Source organism: Oreochromis aureus, linkage group 11 (genome assembly GCF_013358895.1).
Source record: "Oreochromis aureus strain Israel breed Guangdong linkage group 11, ZZ_aureus, whole genome shotgun sequence".
NCBI lineage: Eukaryota > Metazoa > Chordata > Actinopteri > Cichliformes > Cichlidae > Oreochromis > Oreochromis aureus.
In genome coordinates, this window is record NC_052952.1 from 28,261,834 (window position 1) to 28,280,798 (window position 18,965).

Sequence of the window (18,965 nt, forward strand, 5' to 3'; positions counted from 1 at the left end):
GATATTTTAAGAAATATGCATGTTGTCCTTTGTGCTAAGGGTTAAAGGAGGTGAAAAAGAAGAAAGCAGTTTGCTTTCCAGAACTTCTGAACCCCACAAAGTTTTTTCAGGGAGGTTCATGCATGAAGTATTTCTTGGGTTATAACTTTCTGAAATCTCTGCAGGTTAGCTGGCCTGAAATGGGATATTGTGAATTCTTCTGATAGCCTGATAGTTGTAATGACTCATTTTCATGACTGGTTTCGTTGAAGGCAACAGGACTTCTCATTTAGATTAACCTGGGACCAGATCTTAAGGGTGCATTGTAGGCGACTGATAGTTGGTGTCACAGTCCACGACCCCTGTTCGCTGACCGTCATTCCAAAATAGGCCTTCACCTCAAGTCAAGACCAGTCAAGAGTCAATCCTGTTCCTTTAAATCAATAATACCAAGAAGGGAAATCCATTGTGTGAATATTTTCGGTGTTCAATGTAAGAAATTTAGAAAACAAATGACAAATACATGTATCTCTGCAATTACGTGTAGTTAATAAAAGAAATGCTTCAAGATCCCAATTGTCAGAGTTTGGCAGTCATAGAAAAACAAACCCAAGTTTAACACACTGTGTGTTTGACTTGCAGCTTCCTGACAGTAACTCTGCCATTCTGTCATTTAAATAGCTGATGTGTCTTTCTTCACTGGATAAAAAAAATGATACTATTAAGTCGAAAATGCTGCTGTACCTCGAGGGCCACTGCTAAGATGGCAAACACGAGTTCCTTCACTCCTCCTCTGACTGATACCCCTGGGAGGTGAAGCTGGCAGAGCTATGTCTGTTTGACAAGCTGAGATTGGTGCGAGTTGTATGGAGTAAATAAGGCGATACGGGAATGCAGAAACAAACAAAGTGTGCATGCTTTATTTATTTATGCATCCTGTCAGTCTCATGAGCAGGCAGAGATACTAAAGCTCCTCAAAAAACTACAATAAAACTACTCCAACTATTTACAACAAGCAAGCGCTTCTAAGCAGTACCAAACCATGAAACATTACATAAAACAAACAGTTGATGAAAAAATAAACTCACAATAGTTGCTCCAACAGTAGAGAAAGCAGTGACAGTATGCTCAGCTAAATAACACAGAAACAAGATATCTCAAGAGGATCGTATTTTGTAGGGTCTATATTTTGAATTTACAAATTGTTTGCTTCCTTTTGTTACTTTTTTTCCGTTTTTTCTAAGGTAGCCACATAGCTACAAAATATGTCAAACATGTCAGTCCCGACGGAAATATTCATGATCCTTATAGATCACTAACTTTTGTATGTGAGGGAGATTCTCCATTTACATGCACAAATTGAAATCTTTGAGACTCATACAATTAAAACCACAGCGGCACAGTTATTAATTGAATTTTGAATTTGTGTTTTTTTTTAACCTAAATGATTACTTTGTATGGCATGACTGTTCAGTTGTTACCTCTCTTTAGTGAAACATTCAAGCCTGATGATTGGCTGAGGCGTTATGTGTCTACGTGTCCAATGCCGATGTTCCATGTTTGCTCCCAGAAGTAAAGTCAGTGTAACCTAGAACAGGTGAGGTAACACTACGACGGGTCAGTTGTCGCTGCCACCACTCTGCGCCCTCTCACGCCGTAATTTGATAGGATGAACAAAATACCACTGAAAAGAGTGACCACAAAAAGACACACAGAAACAATCCTGCCTCTTCAGATTCATGGGACCTTTATTCTTAGATACATATCTACTTCATCTGCATGAAACTGAACTATGTTTTTGTGTCTGTACTCACACAGTGGCCTACTTGTGAGTGAAAGAGGCTCATTGGTATGATGTAGATTACCTTCTGTTGTTAAACTCTGACCTAAGCGCACAATTATCCCCATGCATATTTCATAGACTGCCAGCAACAACATATCTGTTACTGGCCTGACTGCTGCAGCCTCACCTGCTCTGTCCAGAGGAAAAACCTGAGTTAGAGAAGGTGGAAGAGTAGAGAGGAGAGGAAGAAGAAAGAGAAAGGTGCTGAAGGGTGTGACACAATGAAAGGATTAAGTGGGAGGACGAGGTGAGCTGCAGAATCACAAGAGCGGGAGTGACAAACTGTAACCTGCGTGAGCTGAAGAGGATGGATTCACAGTAGGAGAGCAGATATCTTTGGATTAAAGATGCACAGGAGCCAGCAGGCACCTTTGGAGTCTTGTCACTGACGGTGTCCCAGTGATGCATTTCTTTTCCTGGCTGTGGTACAAGCCGGTTTAATAAGTGGAGGAGGCGCGTGGATAAATAATCCCATGCATACAAATGAAGCCAATACATGCAAATCTGCATGGGTGACACTCAGGTGAGCGCTCTTGAAAATATATGTTAATGAGACTGACGCACAAGAAAGTCACAGAAGTTGTTGTGTTATGAACAATGTGGGTAACAGGTGTCTTTTCTTGCACACATTTATCACAGAAAAGTTGCATCCACTCATATTTTTAATATAACTAATTTTTAAGAGTGCTATGATCTTACTTTGCATTTTGAATAACTTTGAATAACTTTTCTGTGGATTAATTAGTATTTTTCTCGCACCATGCCTGCGTTTCGGTGGTTTTTAGATCAATAATTAATAGTTTCAGTATATATTGCAGTCTAACTGCCCATTGTAAACCTAATATACATTATAATATGTGTCAATTTTAGCAGTCAAAATTGGTCAGAATGTCAGAGTATTTCTTAAAGATGCATTATTCAAAGGTCACATTTTGTCATAACTTTGTTCATTTTCCAGGCTTTAGCCAAGGTTTCTGTGTTTGTCTGCAAAAAGACTTAAAAAGTATGGATTTTCAGGCTCAGAAAGACAGCAACAGCTCTTGTCATCAAGCGGACACACCAAACTTTTCATCACCTCAGCACTGGGCATCAACATCTTTTCAAAGTCCAATCAGTCATGAAGTACTGAGTATATCATCTTTGGTCCCTTCTACAGTCCTCACACTCATGCCCCAGTTTAAACCCACAACTAATGGAAACCCACATCCAGAAGATCTGCCCTTTTCTGATGAAACCCCAGAACCTCTTGAAGCATCACCTCCTCATTCAGTGTCCTCAGAAGCCCAAGATCAAAAAAATGTGACATCAGCAGCTCCTTGTAGTGATAATCCTCAAGAAGTTCAGCAGAGGATTCAAACAGATGGAGGTCCGCTGCAGGACACATCAATAGGTATCATGTTTCCAAAAGAGCTACATGGTGGAGTGCCAGGTATGGTAATAATTAAAGGCGTTACTTCAATGTACAGTTTTGATTATGTGCCAGGAAAAATCACACATTGAAACACGGGGCCAACATGCTTTGCTCATAACTAACATTTCTATAAGTGCTAAGCGTTGCAGTTACATGCAATCTATAAACTTGCGGTGCAGCAGGCTTTATCTGTTGGTGTAACAGCCTCTCCTTTTCTGAGAAAGCATTTCATAAGATTGTTGAGCCCAACTGACACAGGATCAGAAGTTCACTGATAGTGAAATGTATGTGGTTGTATTTTATTTTATTATATTGTCTTCACATTTGTGCTCAAATTCAAATAAATTTCACAAAAATAGCTGAAGAAATACATTTTGCTTACAAGAGAAGATTGGTCACGTTTCAGTGGTTCTTTGGGATCAGGGTTCTGTGCAGGCCAATTTATTCCTTCCACAAGCTTGAAGAAAATTACTTCATAGAGTTTATTTTGTTCACAGGAGGCTGTAAAGTGGAGACAAACTGTTCCTTAAATCCTGAAAGCATTTTAGACAAATTTACACAAAGATTTTACAAAAATACCACCATGTCAGATACGGAAAAGTTTGACATTTTAGAAGATATACTGTACCCATTTGCTTTAAACCTAAAAGTTAGATAAGTAGATATGTTCAAAATGAAACTGAATGATGCAGCTTTACATTGACGCAAGGAACAGTACTTGCGTCAGATGCCATTTACACGTGAGGTGTAACTTATGGGAGGAAATTGATTTAAATCAATATTATTAGCAAAGTGTATGAATTCCAAAAGATGACTTAGTCATTATAATTGACATTTTTAATTACCAGTGCACTGGTAATTAACTAATATTTAATCAATCATCACTTATATTTCTGTAGTAAATAGTTAAATCTTTTTGCATTTGAAGATTGATTGAAGACAAACACATCGATGAGCTACACATTAACACTGCACTGCACATATTGACTGTTAAACACCGGTTGAATAAATCATGAATGTATCTTACATCCTAAAGGTTAAAAGTGAAAATTATTATAAATCATAAAGTGTGTGAGGAGACTATTTCGCTGATTTAGAGGATAATATATGTGTTCAAAATTCATTAACTAGAACCTAAAGTTGCACACACACTATGATACAGTGATTATGTGCCTCACCGGTTCTTCAAAGGTGTTATACACTGTTCCATTCAAGCTTTTATTTTGTCTTGTCTTGCCAGATTTTTCTTCTTAAGAACAAATAACTGTGGTGCTCCTTAAAGCAGTGTTTCCATTGCACACTGTTCTCTCACTTCTCAAAGTATCTGCAATTTCTTCTTGCATACTCTGAACCCCTCCTGACGAAGCAGCCTTAATGTGATTTTGAAAAATAGCACATATGTTTCTCACTCCAGCTCCCGCTTCTATCCACAGTCATTTGGCAATTTACTATAACTTTGATGAGATACATAGATTTTCTAACACAGAGACTGCTGAGGCAGCTGTTTAGATTCTCAGTAATAACATGTGAGCTATTGCTCCTGTGCAATCTTTTTTCTTTATCACTTTTTGACCTCAAAGTGGCCTTGGTGCCGTTGTGCATGAAATAGTTTAAAGGTCTCTTACTGTGGTGACTGGATTTTTTTTCTCTCGGACTGCCTTTGGCAAATAGAAAGCAGGAAAAGAAAAGAAAAGAAAAGAAAAGAAAAGAAAAGAAAAGAAAAGAAAAGAAAAAAGTAAAGAAGAAAATAAAAAATAAGAATAAAAATAAAAATAAATGAAAACTCATTTCTAATTTTAAATCTGCTGTCAGTTGTATTGATAACTAATTATTTATGCATCTATGCTATCTGGCATTAGCTTTTGGCAAGGCTGTGAATATATAATGCAGCAATTTCTTGCAATTAAACTTTAAAAATAAAAATGACATATTTTAGTAAATCAGAGTACCATGCAGCATGTTAAACAGCTCTTTGCCTTTTTTTTCCTACTCCATCATCTGATCTTTTTATCTGATCATGATTCGCAAAGAATTATAAAGAATTCATCGCTTGGGTTTCAGTCTCTCATTTGTCTCCCCTTCAGGCATGTATAGTTGAAGATAAGCTCAGCTTATCAGCTTCTCCATTCTCTTCCATTTTAATTTAAAAAAAAAACTTGTGCCAGACTTTTTCAGTCTGTATTTTTTATACTGTGCTGTCATCATAGTATTACAAATACACTACAGTAGGCAGCATCACAGTGTTATATATGTTAAACAAGAAAATGGTTTCTTTGGAGAAAAAGCATAAATTATCTACTGGAGTTGATGATTTAGTTGCCAAAACGTTACCATTTGTTCAATGCGAACGCAGCTTGGAGGCTTTTATCAAAAACCAGGGAGAGTTTTCACATTTCACTAGTAATCCATCTTGACTGTATCAGTGAAGCACAAAATTGATTTCAACATTGTTGTTTTTTGTCTTACTTATATTTCATGCAACTCACGCTTCACATATTATGGATGTGTTCTGTCCTCAGGATTTTAAGGTTGTCTGAGCAGAACTTTTGTCCCAAAGATGCATATTCACCTTCACACTGATCACCCTCGTCATCTGGTTTAAGTTTTATATCACACTTAAATAATAAACTATAAATAGTTTAACTGCTTCGTACTTTAGCTGTAAATGTAGCCTAAACATATGGGTACACCACCTGTTTGCCGTATGTTCAAACCTATAATCACAGCTTTGAGCACAAGTGTTTTCTATCCTCGACCTTTATGCATCACTACATTAAGTTACACACAGAAGAATTTACACAGCCAAAAACATTTAAGACAAGTAAAACAGATTCGACTGGCTGAACCAACATTTCAATAAATGTTTAATAATGATGGTTGTATATTCACAATAACAATACAACTCAAATTACAGAGAGCAGTTTTACATAATAGTCAAATGATGCCAGATATGTTATTATCATAGGGTGGCACTGTTGCCTCACAGCAAAAAGATCCTGGATTTGAATACTCTGGCAGGTTCTGGGTGGAGTTTGTGCGTTCTCCCTGTGGCTGCATGGGTTTCCTCCAGCTTCCTCTACAGTCCAAAGACATCCAAAGCTAACTGATGTTTCTAAAATTGTCTTTCTGAGTTAACCCTGTGACAGATTGGTGGCCTGCCTTTCACCCTGTGATAGCTAATATACAGGGTGGGCCATTTATATGGATACACCATAATAAAATGGGAATGGTTGGTGATATTAAAGTCCTGTTTGTGGCACATTAGTATATGTGAGGGGGCAAACTCCTCAAGATGGGTGGTGACCATGGTGGCCATTTAGAAGTCGGCCATCTTGGATACAACTTTTGTTTTTTCAATAGGAAGAGGGCCATGTGATACATCAAACTTATTGGTAATGTCACAAGAAAAACAATGGTGTGCTTGGTTTCAACGTAACTTTATTCTTTCATGAGTTATTTACAAGGTTCTCTTTGTTCACAGCCATTGACATGTCGAAGAGGTTAACACGTGAGGAGCGGATCGGAATTGTGTTGATATCTGGTGAACGCAGTAACCGGGTCATTGCAGCAGATTTCAATGCAAGACACCCTACGAGACCACCCATCTCCCATGCTACAGTTAGCAAACTGCTTGCTAAGTTTCGTGAAACTGGTTCAGTGTTGGATTTGCCAAAATGTGGACGCAAGAAAACTGTCACTAATGCAGAAACATCAGTGGCTGTCCTAGCTTCATTCAGCAAGAGCCCACAGCGTAGCAAGAGCCCACAGTGTAGCACTCGCCGCATGTCACTGGAGAGTGGCATTAGTTGAACATCCCTTCGGCGGATATTAGCTACTCACAAATGGCACCCTTACAAACTCCAGCTACTGCAGCATCTCAACGAGGATGACCCAGATTGGCGCACAGAATTTGCAGAATGGGCAAAACAAAAATTGGAACAGGACCCTCAGTTCACGCAGAAGATTTTGTTCAGTGATGAGGCAAACTTTTATGTGAATGGTGAAGTTAACAAACAAAACCACCGCTATTGGTCTGACACTAACCCACATTGGATGGATTCCTCAAGATTGTTGGAACAACAAAAGTGATGGTTTGGTGTGGTATATGGGGTACAACGATAGTGGGTCCATTCTTCATCAATGGAAACCTCAAGGCCACTGGATATTTGAAATTGCTACATGATGATGTGTTTCCCTCTTTATGCACTGAAGCTGGCACGTTCCCTGAGTTTTTCCAGCAAGATGGTGCACCACCACATTATGGGCGCCAGGTCCGAGCGTTCCTAGATGAACAGTTTCCTGGAAAGTGGATTGGTCGTCATGGGCCAGTTGAATGGCCCCCAAGGTCTCCCGATCTGACCCCCTTAGACTTTTATCTTCGGGGTCATCTGAAGGCAATTGTCTATGGTGTGAAGATACGAGATGTGCAGCACCTGAAACTACGGATACTGGATGCCTGTGCTGGCATTTCTCCTGCGGTGTTGCTATCAGTGTGTGAAGAGTGGGAGAAGAGGGTTGCATTGACAATCCAACACAATGGGTAGCAAATTGAACACATTTTATAAGTGGTCAGAAACTTGTAAATAACTCATGAAAGAATAAAGTTACGTTGAAACCAAGCGCACCATTGTTTTTCTTGTGACATTACCAATAAGTTTGATGTGTCACATGGCCCTCTTCCTATTGAAAAAACAAAAGTTGTATCCAAGATGGCCGACTTCTAAATGGCCACCATGGTCACCACCCATTTTGAGGAGTTTGCCCCCTCACATATACTAATGTGCCACAAACAGGACTTTAATATCACCAACCATTCCCATTTATTACGGTGTATCCATATAAATGGCCCACCCTGTAGACTCCAGCCCCCTACAAGTCTCATTTGGAGTCTCAGTTGTTAAGAAAATGTGCATGGTTATCATTAAATCTAAAAGAGATCTCCAAAATGCACATATTTGTTGAAGTATGATGATATGACAACCAAACTGATACTCACAGTTAGTTTGGTTTACTACAACTGGCCAAGTCAATAAAGAAAGCTGATGAAGACAGGATGTCTTAGAGCTCCTTGCAAAGTTTTAATATTTCTTGTTATTTATTGTTTGTTTGCAGATGCAAGATCCCATGCCTGTACATCTCGTGACCTGTTAATGTTTGTGGGAATCTTTGTCACCATAAAAGTGATTATCGCTTCTGCTCTTTTAGGTAACCCACTCTGAAAAGCAAGGTACCTCCAGTACATCAATAGCACATTGAATTCTAGTGTTTAAAAAACAAACCTCATTTCATCTCATCATGCAGTTACCACTCCTATTGCAAAAAGAAAATCTAGTTTTAAGTCTGCAGACTTTTTGCCAGATGCAAAAAGAGTCAAAAACTTAGAATGTCCTACATCATAATATGCCACTTTAGTAAAATAATTGTAATAAAAACCCAATTATATCATTCAGCCTTACTGCTTTCTGTAACACATCGGTGAGCATACATAATAGGTTTCTCTGATTACGATTAAATGGAAATGAAATGAGGGAAAAAAAACTAAGTTAATTAGTTCTGAACATTCAGTACGCCAGTTATTAAATCCTCTATGAAGCCTCCTTCTGGGAAATAAATTACATTGTTGGAAAAAGTGAAACAAAAACGCAAAGAGAGTAAAATGGTTTGCTGAGGTTCCAAATTTGAATCCAGCAGCTATTAAGACTGATCTCAGTATGAGGAGATTTTAATGTTAGTGTTTCATTATCCACTTGAGACATTGTACTGTGTCATCTGAATGGTTTTTTTTCTATCTTCAAATTAGTTAAGTTCTTGCTGTTTCCCTCTGAGGTGGGCGAATCACCTCCTCTCTGTGGTGGGAAAGGGAGCTGCACTGTCCCAACCCAGAGGCCCATTCTGTCCAAGAATCCAGTGAACCAGACAGGAAATATGACTGCAGGTAAAGAATGCAAATTTCATAGTAACTAATGCATTTTTGTCTCCAAAGCTCCAAGGATGGCAATCTTCACTGCCACTCCAATTTACTGCTTATCTCTCTCAAACAAAAGATGTTACTTACATATCCATCAAGAATCTGGCAGTTATGTCTGTGCTTTTCTAAGTCTTTTCATGGAAAAGGTTTTACTAGAATATTACCATAATAATTTCTAACATTAAACACCTAATATTCTTAAAATTAATTAAACCACCTTTATGATCATCTTTTTTTTTTTTTTTTTTTAAAGAGCTTTTGCAGTTTATTTTCTTTGCTCTCATTGTCTGTTTGCTTGATTTTGTGTTCTTCATATCCAGACTGCTCAGTTCTGGTCAGCAAAGATCAGCGTATTGTTGGAGGAACCTTAGCTACAAAGAACGAGTGGGGCTGGCAAGTCAGCATGCAATGGAAGGGGAAACACGTCTGTGGTGGTGCCATCATCTCACCTCGTTGGGTGATCACTGCAGCACACTGCTTTGTTGAGTAAGAGACACATGAGAAATGACAAGAAAAAAAAGTGTTTACGAGTTCAGTTACTGGTACAGTCACTTAGCAAAGGCTGTAGTCACGACCACCTGTTCAGTCCAAGGTAACATTGTGTTCCTGTTATGTTCAAGTCAAAGGCAGGTAAAAGGTGAAGTAACACCTTTTTGCACCTTTTGCAGAAGAGCTTATTGGTCACATCACAGATGGAGCTTTGTAAAAGGGGCTCTCTGTTCTCCGTGAGTGTTCAATTTGGATTATGAGCAATGGGTGCAGATTTTCTGAGCACAACTACAAACCAAAAGCAGCTCCTAATGTTTGCAAAGCTAAAGTGAAAATAGAAATACATGTAATTTGGCTGTGGCTGAGGCCTAAACTGTGAATGTAATAATGCTGGAGGTTGTAGTGGTATTATGAAAAAAAAAATGGAAAAAAAAAATCTGTGAAAATTACCGGGCACATACATTGCTTCTTAAACCGAACTCTATCTACAAACTTTTCTGTCACTCTTCTGCAGAAATAACATGCTTCAAGTAGCTGACTGGACAGTGGTGGCAGGCACTGTAAGCATTGGACACAGCTCTCTGGGGCAACACTACAGGGCACTGCAGATCCTCTACCACCCTGACTTTAAGGACAATGACTATGACGTGGGACTGTTGCGCACCATAATTGACATGGACATGACGAGTAAGTAAGAGACAGATTACGCTATCATTCATCAGTGCAAAGAAAACCACATCATTTATTTTTCTTTACACTGAATGAAGGCTAGAGTCTAGTAACTTGTTAAATGTATGTAAACTAGCCAGATTTATGTCACACAATCTACTCAATGGTTTCACCGACTCCTTTTATAACTGTATTTACTTACATTTGACTCGTAAAAAGAACTTAATGTGACCTGACACTTGTTTAAACTTTTATTATGATTAACGTCAGGACAGATTAAATATTTCAAGAAGCGTATTCCCTTTTGGGCTTGAAGGGGAGATTAGGGGCACTTACATTACTGCACTAATCATTGAAATCGCTGTCATATTGCCAAAACAAATATTTAATTTTTACCAAAACTTAAAACAAAAAAGAAAGAACGAACTAAACACCTAACAAAAAACAAATCTACAGAAGAAGTGAAACTTACTTTTAAGTCAAGAGAAAAACATGTATTACAATCATAAACGTTGGTGGGGAAAAAAAGGAAATATGTGGTTTCATAACTATGAGAGAGAGCTAACTTTTGTCACTTTACTGCTGCTCTTTGTAGGTGGGGTCCGACCGGTCTGTTTACCCAGTCCAACCGAGTCCTTTCTTGGTGGATCAGACTGCTGGATCACAGGCTGGGGATACGTAAATGAAAACAAAGGTGCACTGCACTGAAAGACAGATACTTTTGCTACAGTTTGTGATCTTAACAACTGAGCTATGGTCTTTTGGTCTCTAAAAGAAAGTGATTTGATAACACAAGTATAATTTAAGCTTCAAATAGTTTTCTAGTTATTGTTATATGTTTACCCTCCAAAAACTCAAAATCATAGTTTCAGAGTTGGAAACAGAAGTGCAAAAACTTTTTAAAGAGCCATATTTGTCAGTACAGTATCCTCATTGAAGCTAAGATGTTAGACTTAATTACTAGATTAAAAAAATCCGAAATAAAAAACTCCTAAGACCCGAACTCTTCCACGACATGCATTTTTGATTTCTCTTTGATATTTGGGCATATTGGGACCCGATGAATGTAAAAACAAAGAATTACCTGATTTTTTTTTTTTACTTTATTTTTGTTTCTAAGAAAATTGAGAGCCACAAATGAGGATATTTGTTTAAAATTTCGATAGACCAGTGGCAGTATTATGGAGTGGATATCAGGCCCTTGTAGTGCCAAATTGAGTATTTTGGTCTAAATAACCCAAAATGTGATGTCCACATATGTGGACACCAGGTCCTAGGAGGTTAAGAATGAAAAGAAAGTCTTTTTTCTTTTTCCCGTCATTCATTATTTTTTGAAACTGAAACTTTCAAACTTATTTTCATTCACTTTTTGCTGCTGATTTTTTCATTTCATTTTTCGTCAGGCTATGTGTCGGAAGAGTTAAGGCAGGCTCATGTTAAGGTAATAGCTCAATCCATCTGCTCCGACTTGAGTGTCTATGGTCTCTTGATAACTCCTCGAATGATTTGCGCTGGGAGCATGGACGGAGGGGTGGACTCTTGCCAGGTACACACCCACAGAGATGAAATCTCCTCTCCACAAACCTAGCACAGGTTCATGAACAATATAAAATATATTTTACAAGCTATATACTTTTAAAATATACTTTACAATCTGTCAAGAGTTGGGTTTCTCCCATTTGATGTTCACAAATTTTGTTTGTGAAATGATTTTCTCTTAAGGGGGACAGTGGTGGACCACTTGTGTGTAAGACATCTAAAGGGGATTGGAAGCTGGCAGGCGTGGTGAGTTGGGGAGAGGGATGTGCACGGCCTAATAAACCAGGCGTCTACAGCAGAGTAACTGAACTGCTTCAATGGATTGAAAGATACATAGATACATAGGTATGGGAAGCACTTTTCCTTACCGCTTGTAAATGTAAAAGCTATCTTTATCTGTCGCTCTGTTTCAGAGTCAAAGTTCTGATAGTTTATTTACTGCATCTGTGTCACGGTCTATCTAAAAATGCTTTTCTATTTTCGTTTTGAACTACGACCCTTAACAGATAAGCAGTTTGGCTATATAGCAGATAATAAAACTTCAGCAGTAAAAAAGAAAAAAAAAACTTAAAGGTTAAATGTTAAATCCTGTTGAAGGTTATACTGTAGAACCAACATTTCAATACATATTAGTTCTTTAAAGGATGGAGGCAAACTAGATGCATTAGTAAAAGAATACATCAGTAAAATGCAGGAAATATGATTACTTTTTATACCCTGCAGGACTTTTCATAGCCAAAATGCATTATAACAAATTAATGTCATTTGCGAAATATACAATAAAGTTTTTCAAATTGTCCTTGTTGTTTTAATATTTTTTGTTGTAGGATAAAGCAGAGGATTCGGCCGAGACCACCACAGCTGTTTCCTCAACACCTCAAAATCTGACACTGAGATAACTGACAATAAAGATCGACTTGTATCTATCTGCCTATCAGTGTTGTTCATTCTACAATAGCGTGCACTGTCACTATTGACAGTTGTAGAAATTTACTGGTGTACAATGTCACTATTATCTGTGGTAGAAATTTACTGCCAGTAATGATACATTTGTAAAAATTTATCAGGACTGGCATGAAAGTGTAGCTGACAGAACAACAAATAAATCAAAGTGAAAATGGGATTGTATAACCTGTCTGATCGCGGCTGCTGACCACAAATTTTAACAGTTATCACAGTGCATGGCGCCTCTTTAGTGTCTAAGTGCACCAAATTTAATTGCTGGTGTATAGATTAGTGCGACTTTTCAGGTTCAAGGTACACTAGATGAAAATAACCTGATAACCTATGTTAGCTAAATTTGAAGTACTGATAAACTGTAGAACCAAACAGTTTCTGATATTTTTCCTTCGATTGTGTTATATAATTATTAGTACTAAAGACTAGTATGACAAGTAAGACTAGATGAACCAGATATTATAAATAAAACCAATTATTCATTATTTCAAAACAAATGAATAATAATTACATTTTGAAAACTTATATTATGTTTTCAATGGGTTTCTCATACTCTTTAAGTGTGTTCAGTGGCCTTATAACAGGAGTTGCAAACTCATTAGAGTCTATGGGCCATATGTAGCCAACTACTTGCCAAAATTAATCCAAAGGTACATCAGCAGCTTGTTCATGAGGTCAGGAGCTTGCCTCAGTTATTGTCAGTGATTGATCGTTCAACAATACAAAAGAGAGTGGGAAAAAGAGTTCCAACGCAAAAACCACAGCTGACCAAAAACCCTCCCAAAAAACATCTTGAATATCTCCAAGACTTTTGTGAAAATGTTCTGTCGACTGTTGAGACACATTTTTGGAAGGTTCAAATCCCATTACATCTGACACAAAACTCACACAACATTTCATAAAAAGAACATCATAGCAACAGTCATACATGGTGGTGGTAGCTTGATGCTATGGGACTGTTTTACTACTTTAGCACCTGGAGAACTTCCAGTATTCATGAACAATGAATTCTGCTCTCTCCCAAAAGATCCTAAAGGAATCATTTCGTGCCCTGAAGATCAAAGGCATTTGAGTTATGATCGGGCAATAATCGGAAACTCACCAGCAAGCCTGAGTGCCCTAGTCACTGTCTGGACTTTGGTGCTTTGATATGACTTTAAACCAGCCCTTCATGCTTAAGCACTTTCTACAGCAATTCTTTAAAGAAGAGAGGGCCAAAACTCTTCTATGGTGATATAAAAGATTAATTGCCAGATATCATAAACACTTGATTGCATTTCTTTCTGCCAATGAAATCATCAGTTAAACATGGATTTTGTATTTACATATGAAACATGCAAGTTTGACTAAAAAAAAATCGACAAAGGGAGCAAATACTGTTTTCATGTAGCTCATCACAAAGCTTTTTTTTTTGGTTGTTTGTTTTCCATGTGTATGACTCCACTAAAGCGGATGACTGAGCGTTTTATACAAGGTTGTGTTTGGACGATGTGTACTTGCCTGATAGCGTAAATGTCAATAGTCACGTAGGCCGCTGCTACGTTGGTGTGTACATTGCCAGTCCCTCATTCCAGGACGCATGCGTCTCACCGAGGAAGGCGAAGACGGTACTCAGCTGTGCAGGAAGTTAGCCGGCAGCTTCACTTACCCATATTTGCCGCTTAATAACAAAACAAGTTGGCATGGCTCCAGCCCGTAAAAGCAGCTGGTGACAGTGGAGCTCCGAAACGACACTGAAGTCCCTTTGTTGTTTTTCCAAGGACTGATTGACAGACAGTGTGATAAGCGGCAGGTAACAGAGTTCATAGTGCTACTACCCACGGCCTCTCTCTGCGGTACCCTACGCGTACGTGCGGTAGTGTTGCCCGTTATCAAGAGGTTCAAATCAGGACAAATCGGCGACTATGTGTTCGGTAATAAGCAGAGTGAAGCCCGTTCAGCGGGCCCTGGCTTCGACGCTACGGCTCAGGACAAACGCTGACGGCTTGAATTACGCGGCAGCCCAGAGCAGGCGCTTCTGCCCCGGCTTGAGCACTGGAGCTCAGCCGCTATGGGTTACCAGCAGATCCTACTGCGCCAGGATAGCAACGACGGATGGACTCTTCTTCAGACAGGTAGGGTAGGTTATAGATGATTATACCTTGTCATTTTGCGCCTGTTTGGATCCTCCTGTCTTCAGGAAGAAAACGACATTTTCTTTAGGATTTTTAGCAACCGTCTTTACAGCGTTAAGTAGGAAGTGAGGTAGCATTTAGCTCATTGTTATATTTCTGTTAAGGAGCATTTAATTTTAGTTCTTTTAATGCGCAACCAAGTTAGGTTATTGGGTGAATTATGTGGTTCATTTTCGAGTCAAACAACCCTTTGAACTGTGCGCAGTTTTGTTTCGTCTTAAATTTAGATGGATGGGGGATACTAAAACTTGACAGCTAATCTTTTAGGGGCATTTTTATGACCCCTTAATGTTTTCTTGCTTCCTGACACAGTTGATACGGATGTTTTTATACGATAACAAGTACCTCTATATTATAATCTGTTCTTTCTTTCAGTTTTTTGGTCGCTTACAAACATTATCTATGAATGAGTATGTAACCCTTGTTACCCTTGCGCTATTGTTTTTATTTATTACTGAGTCACACCTGTGTACTCACCTTTTTTTCCTCCTCCCTTCCTTTAGTTGTTTGAAGTAGAGAGCTGCACGTACACCTACCTGCTGGCAGACACAGACACCAAGGAGGCTGTCATCATCGATCCTGTGCTGGAGACCATTGACAGGGATCTTGAACTCATAAAGGAACTTGGACTCAGTCTAAAAGTGGCAGGTATCCACCTTCCCAAAGTTTAGTTAAAACATAACAACTTAAGGAAATGTGCCCCATCTTCCTAACCCTGATACTAAGATGCATTTTCAGATCAGCCCTACTTAAAGCTTGAATGAACTTTATGAAAACATACTTCATTATTACCCTTGAGGCCAAAATAAATATAGTAGTGGACTTGTTTGTTTGTATTTCCCTTTTTAAACGTCTGTTTTCTGGGGGAAATTGAAATTGAGTCTCTGTCCCTGAGCCAATATACGTTAATGTGTATATATATACATACATATATACATACACGTATGCATGTATATGTATATATTATATTATAATAATACCTAAGAGTAAATATTATGAAATAATTTTGCAGTGATCTGTGTTCCACTGACTCTTCTTATATGCAAATTAAAATATACAGTAATCTTGACTCGTATTCCAACTTTCTTTTTATGTTTTTTAAGTTAACACCCACTGCCATGCAGACCACATAACAAGTACTGGCCTAATGAAGAAAAGACTTGCTGGACTGAAGAGTGCCATCTCCAAATTCAGTGGTGCATCTGCTGATATCCACCTAAAAGAGGGAGACAAGATCCCCTTTGGAAGACATGTAAGGCAAAAAAAAGTTCTTTGTTTATGATGGAGTGTTTGTAGGTGTTGCATACCTGTTTGGTTTTGCTTACTTGATAAAACTGATTTAACATGACACTTGTCTTTTCTCTTCTTCAGTCTCTGACTGTGAGAGAGACACCAGGACACACTGATGGGTGTATAACGCTGGTAACTGGGGATCAGACTATGGCTTTTACTGGTGATGCTCTTCTCATTAGAGGCTGTGGCAGGACTGACTTCCAGCAGGGTACGCATACTCTTTTTGCTTTATGCTTGTGTTTTTGTTCATTTTCATTTGTAGTGTTTCTGTATGAACACAAGGGGGCAGTATTACAGCCATTGTCTTGAGCAGTTTTCTAAGTTTTCTCACATTTCTTAAGGTTGTGCCAAAAGGCTCTACGAGTCAATCCAGGAGAAAATCTACACCCTGCCTGACCACTGCCTCGTCTACCCAGCACATGACTACTTAGGTTGGCTGAAACACATGCAGACACACATTTATGTATTTTATAGAGTCATTAGTGTGAGTGTTTTTATGTAATACAGATTTTAAGCTTGTGCTTAAAAGCATTGAAAACTTAAAGCTATTAATTTCCCACTAAAAGGAGCTGGAACAGATGTTGTATCCATGTTGTTTTTGTAGTGCTTCTTTTGTGTGTCAGAAGCACGTTGTTTCTCTATAAATGTTTTCATTGACTAGATTTAACATGTGACAAAAATCAGGACCACGAAGACTAAAGATGTCACACTGGTCCACATCTGTTTTTGTGTTTCAGGTCAGACAGTTTCTACAGTGGGCGAGGAGCGCAAGTTTAACCCACGCTTGACTAAGAGCATGGAGGAGTTTGTGGAGATCATGAACAACCTGAACCTCCCTAAGCCGGATAAAATAGGTATTTAAAAATAGTATCTACAGCCTTTCACTAACCATCTCATCTACACATTTCTAGTTCTCGTGCCTATGAGACGTCACCACAGGTTTTACGTGCTGGGCGTCACATTTACCATAAACATTGTTTTCCTTGTTCTGTTGCAGATATTTCAGTGCCTGCTAATCTGGTTTGTGGACTGCACCATGTCTGAATGTGCTGCACGAAAGACGATAATAATGACATCATTGCACAGTGATAGACATTCTGTGTCTTTTTAGCAGAATTATTCAAACTGCTTGCCATAAAGTGCTTTATTGTGGTTCTGTGTCTGAATCTAAACGGTATATTTTAATTGCTGTTATAGTGCAGCTACTGATCGATTGTACTTGAAATAAATCTGCTTCTATTTTGGATATTCAAAATAATTAATATCTGTATTTGATGAAAAAACAGTAATGGTTTCTTTTGTTGACTGTGTAAATTTAAAAGTAAGTTGACTTTATTCAGATTTGTTATTATATGTAAATTTGGGGAGGAAGAGGAAAGCTCGGATAGGATTGTTACACTCAAGGTTCAGTTTAGTATTTTTGAATGCTTAAAAGGTACAATTGTGTCGTGTAGTCAGGCCTCACACACTCACAGTGCCACAAGCAGTGGCCTCTTTTAATAGCAGGAAAATAAAACTTATGCTGTTTGCATTCAAAATCAATAACAGCTACGATGTTACTGCACAACATGTCATAGCATTATGAACTCACAAGTTCCTTTTATATGTTGAAAATGATGATTATTACTTACTCTAGCTCTAAAAGAAGGAATCAGACTGCAATGACCCAGGCATGCTGTTCTTGTATTTAACAGATCCTCAACCAGTAAGACGGGTTTGTTTTAGAGTGCTTCCCTTTGACTCAGCCACACAGACTTGCAGCTGTGTGACAGTTTGAGCCTGAGGTTTTTGGGGGCCAGAATCAAAATGTTCATAAACAAGTGATTTCATGTGAATATAAATTTTACTATTGCCTGTGATTAAAAGAGCACCACATCAGTTGTATGTATCAGTTCTGGTCTTCTCTTCATGGGGGAACACTACCTGCCAGGTTAACTCAGACTTTTTATGTCTTTTGCTGCTATGGATGAATGCCTGTGGTGATGATGGTTTGAAGTCTGCAAGTACTGAATAAAAATCTTGTATGGATTATTTGCAGAAAGTGCAGATTTACCAGTCATTTATGGAATATCATAGTTACATTTAATATATGTAACATTTTTTAAAGCAACTGTAATAGAGCCTGAAACATGAGTGAATATGGATGTCTCATATTCACCAAATACTGTCATTAAATAAATTCCAAGTTGAATGAACATGGTGTAGAGCTGTATTTCAATCCTCAAACAGCCTGCTCAGCAAACGCCTCTCTCTACTGTCCATTCAGTGTGTGTTGAATGCAACATTACATGTGCTTTTGAGTAGCATATTGTAAAATTTACGATTCAGTATTGTGTCTGTGTGATCTGAAATAAAAGTCAAATTATCTCTGTTTGACCCAGAGCATGCTATTTATGATCAAGTTCACAGTCAGTGAATAGCTAAAAAAAAAAAAAAAAGATGTACTGATACGAGCATTATTAACCTCCTAGGACCTGGCGTCCACATCTTGGGATTTTGGGTTATTTAGACCAAAATACTCAATTTGGCACTACAAGGGCCTGATATCCACTTATGAGGACATTATACTGCTACAGTTCTATCAAAATTTTAAACGAATATTCTCCTATGTGGCTCTTATTTTTCTTAAAGACAAAAATAAAG

General features: G+C 38.2%; 2 protein-coding genes across 2 annotated transcripts; both read left to right on the top strand.

Annotated features, from left to right (window-relative positions):
* The first annotated feature begins 3,161 nt into the window (after positions 1-3,161).
* Positions 3,162-12,824, top strand: LOC116325119 (transmembrane protease serine 6-like). Its single transcript, XM_039619325.1, has 9 exons — positions 3,162-3,251; positions 8,346-8,438; positions 9,034-9,168; positions 9,522-9,687; positions 10,205-10,377; positions 10,955-11,053; positions 11,763-11,905; positions 12,082-12,243; positions 12,726-12,824. Exons 1-8 carry the CDS (start codon positions 3,218-3,220, stop codon positions 12,241-12,243), a joined length of 1,005 nt encoding a protein of 334 aa, XP_039475259.1. The 5' UTR covers positions 3,162-3,217; the 3' UTR covers positions 12,726-12,824.
* A 1,596-nt stretch (positions 12,825-14,420) lies between these two features.
* Positions 14,421-18,698, top strand: LOC116325105 (persulfide dioxygenase ETHE1, mitochondrial-like). The gene is made up of 7 exons (XM_031745918.2): positions 14,421-14,969; positions 15,533-15,677; positions 16,133-16,281; positions 16,401-16,530; positions 16,664-16,753; positions 17,060-17,176; positions 17,320-18,698. Exons 1-7 carry the CDS (start codon positions 14,760-14,762, stop codon positions 17,364-17,366), a joined length of 888 nt encoding a protein of 295 aa, XP_031601778.2. The 5' UTR covers positions 14,421-14,759; the 3' UTR covers positions 17,367-18,698.
* The last annotated feature ends 267 nt before the right edge of the window (positions 18,699-18,965 follow it).

What these genes read in the sequence shown, in the direction of transcription:
- LOC116325119 (XM_039619325.1), top strand. Translation starts at nt 3,218, where the DNA reads ATGTTTCCAAAAGAGCTACATGGTGGAGTGCCAG. An exon ending in GACAGGAAATATGACTGCAG is followed by an intron (nt 9,169 to 9,521) that starts GTAAAGAATGCA and finishes CTTCATATCCAG; the next exon opens with ACTGCTCAGTTCTGGTCAGC. An exon ending in GCAGCACACTGCTTTGTTGA is followed by an intron (nt 9,688 to 10,204) that starts GTAAGAGACACA and finishes ACTCTTCTGCAG; the next exon opens with AAATAACATGCTTCAAGTAG.
- LOC116325105 (XM_031745918.2), top strand. Translation starts at nt 14,760, where the DNA reads ATGTGTTCGGTAATAAGCAGAGTGAAGCCCGTTCAGCGGGCCCTGGCT. An exon ending in CAGGACTGACTTCCAGCAGG is followed by an intron (nt 16,531 to 16,663) that starts GTACGCATACTC and finishes ACATTTCTTAAG; the next exon opens with GTTGTGCCAAAAGGCTCTAC. An exon ending in CCCAGCACATGACTACTTAG is followed by an intron (nt 16,754 to 17,059) that starts GTTGGCTGAAAC and finishes TTTGTGTTTCAG; the next exon opens with GTCAGACAGTTTCTACAGTG.